Raw genomic sequence first — 1,375 nt, 5'->3', positions numbered from 1 at the left:
AGTAACTGAAAAATACTTTGAAAATACTCTTTGCTCAATAAATAGTGTTTAATAAATGAGTAAAGAAAGCAAGTCAGTGGCTAAAGAATAGGAAAGAAATAGGTAGGTATGGGAGGAACTTTATCTGGTAGTATTTGGCAAATGATAAAAGAAAGAGATGAGAAAGAATTTTACTTAATTTTTTTCCATTATATGTCTACTGACCAGATATATTTCTGACAAATCAACCAGGATAATAAACATACAATAGGATTTGGTTTCAAGATGAGGGTAACTTCCAAACTTTGAATTTCAGAATTGCAGAAAAGAAATCTATCTCTCTGACTTACGAGAGCTTGTTAGGAGTAGGAGAAAGATTCATATTTCCATCTGAAAGACTCTTGATGATGACCTTGCCTTCTTTTTCCTAGGCATGACCTTCAACTGTTCCTTGTGGCAGGACAACAGCATGTCTGTCAAACGCTTTGCCTTTGCCAGATTCTCTGAGGTCACTGAACAGTGTTTCCTTTTGTTTACCCTCATCCTGCTCATGTTCTTAGCATCACTGATGGGCAATGCTCTCATAGCCACTGCCATCTGGACCAACCCGGTCCTCCACACCCCCATGTACTTCTTCCTGGCCAACCTGTCTCTCTTGGAGATTGGCTACACGTGCTCTGTCACACCCAAGATGCTGCAGAACCTTGTGAGCGAGGCCCGAGGAATCTCTCGGGAGGGGTGTGCCACACAGATGTTTTTCTTCACATTATTTGCTGTCAGTGAGTGCTGTCTTTTGGCAGCCATGGCTTTTGACCGCTATATGGCCATATGCTCCCCACTTCACTATGCGACACGAATGAGTCGTGGAGTGTGTGTCCATTTGGCAATGGTATCTTGGGGAGTGGGATGCATGGTGGGCTTGGGCCAGACCAACTATATTTTCTCCCTGGACTTCTGTGGCCCCTGTGAAATAGACCACTTCTTCTGTGACCTCCCCCCTATCCTGGCACTTGCCTGTGGGGATACCTCCCATAATGAGGCTGCAGTCTTTGTTGCAGCCATTCTCTGTGTTTCCAGCCCATTTTTACTCATCATTGCTTCTTATGGCAGAATTCTAGCTGCCGTGCTCAGCATGCCCTCACCTGAGGGCCGCCAAAAAGCTCTTTCCACCTGTTCTTCCCACTTACTTGTAGTAACACTCTTCTATGGCTCAGCATCTGTCACCTACTTGAGACCCAAGGCTAGCCATTCACCAGGAATAGATAAACTCCTAGCCCTCTTCTATACCGTGGTGACATCCATGCTCAACCCCATCATCTACAGTTTACGGAACAAGGAAGTCAAGGCAGCTCTTAGGAGAACTCTAGGCAAGAAAAAAGTATTGACTCATAGGTAG

The 1,375-nt window shown here is 44.7% G+C and overlaps 1 protein-coding gene across 1 annotated transcript; it reads left to right on the top strand.

Moving 5' to 3' along the window:
- The first annotated feature begins 412 nt into the window (after positions 1–412).
- Positions 413–1,375, top strand: LOC125136482 (olfactory receptor 10C1-like). The gene has a single exon (XM_047797314.1). The coding sequence runs from the start codon at positions 413–415 to the stop codon at positions 1,373–1,375; it is 963 nt and encodes a 320-aa protein (XP_047653270.1).

Source organism: Phacochoerus africanus, chromosome 9 (assembly GCF_016906955.1).
Source record: "Phacochoerus africanus isolate WHEZ1 chromosome 9, ROS_Pafr_v1, whole genome shotgun sequence".
Taxonomy (NCBI): Eukaryota; Metazoa; Chordata; class Mammalia; order Artiodactyla; family Suidae; genus Phacochoerus; species Phacochoerus africanus.
This window is presented reverse-complemented; position numbering and strand designations above follow the sequence as displayed.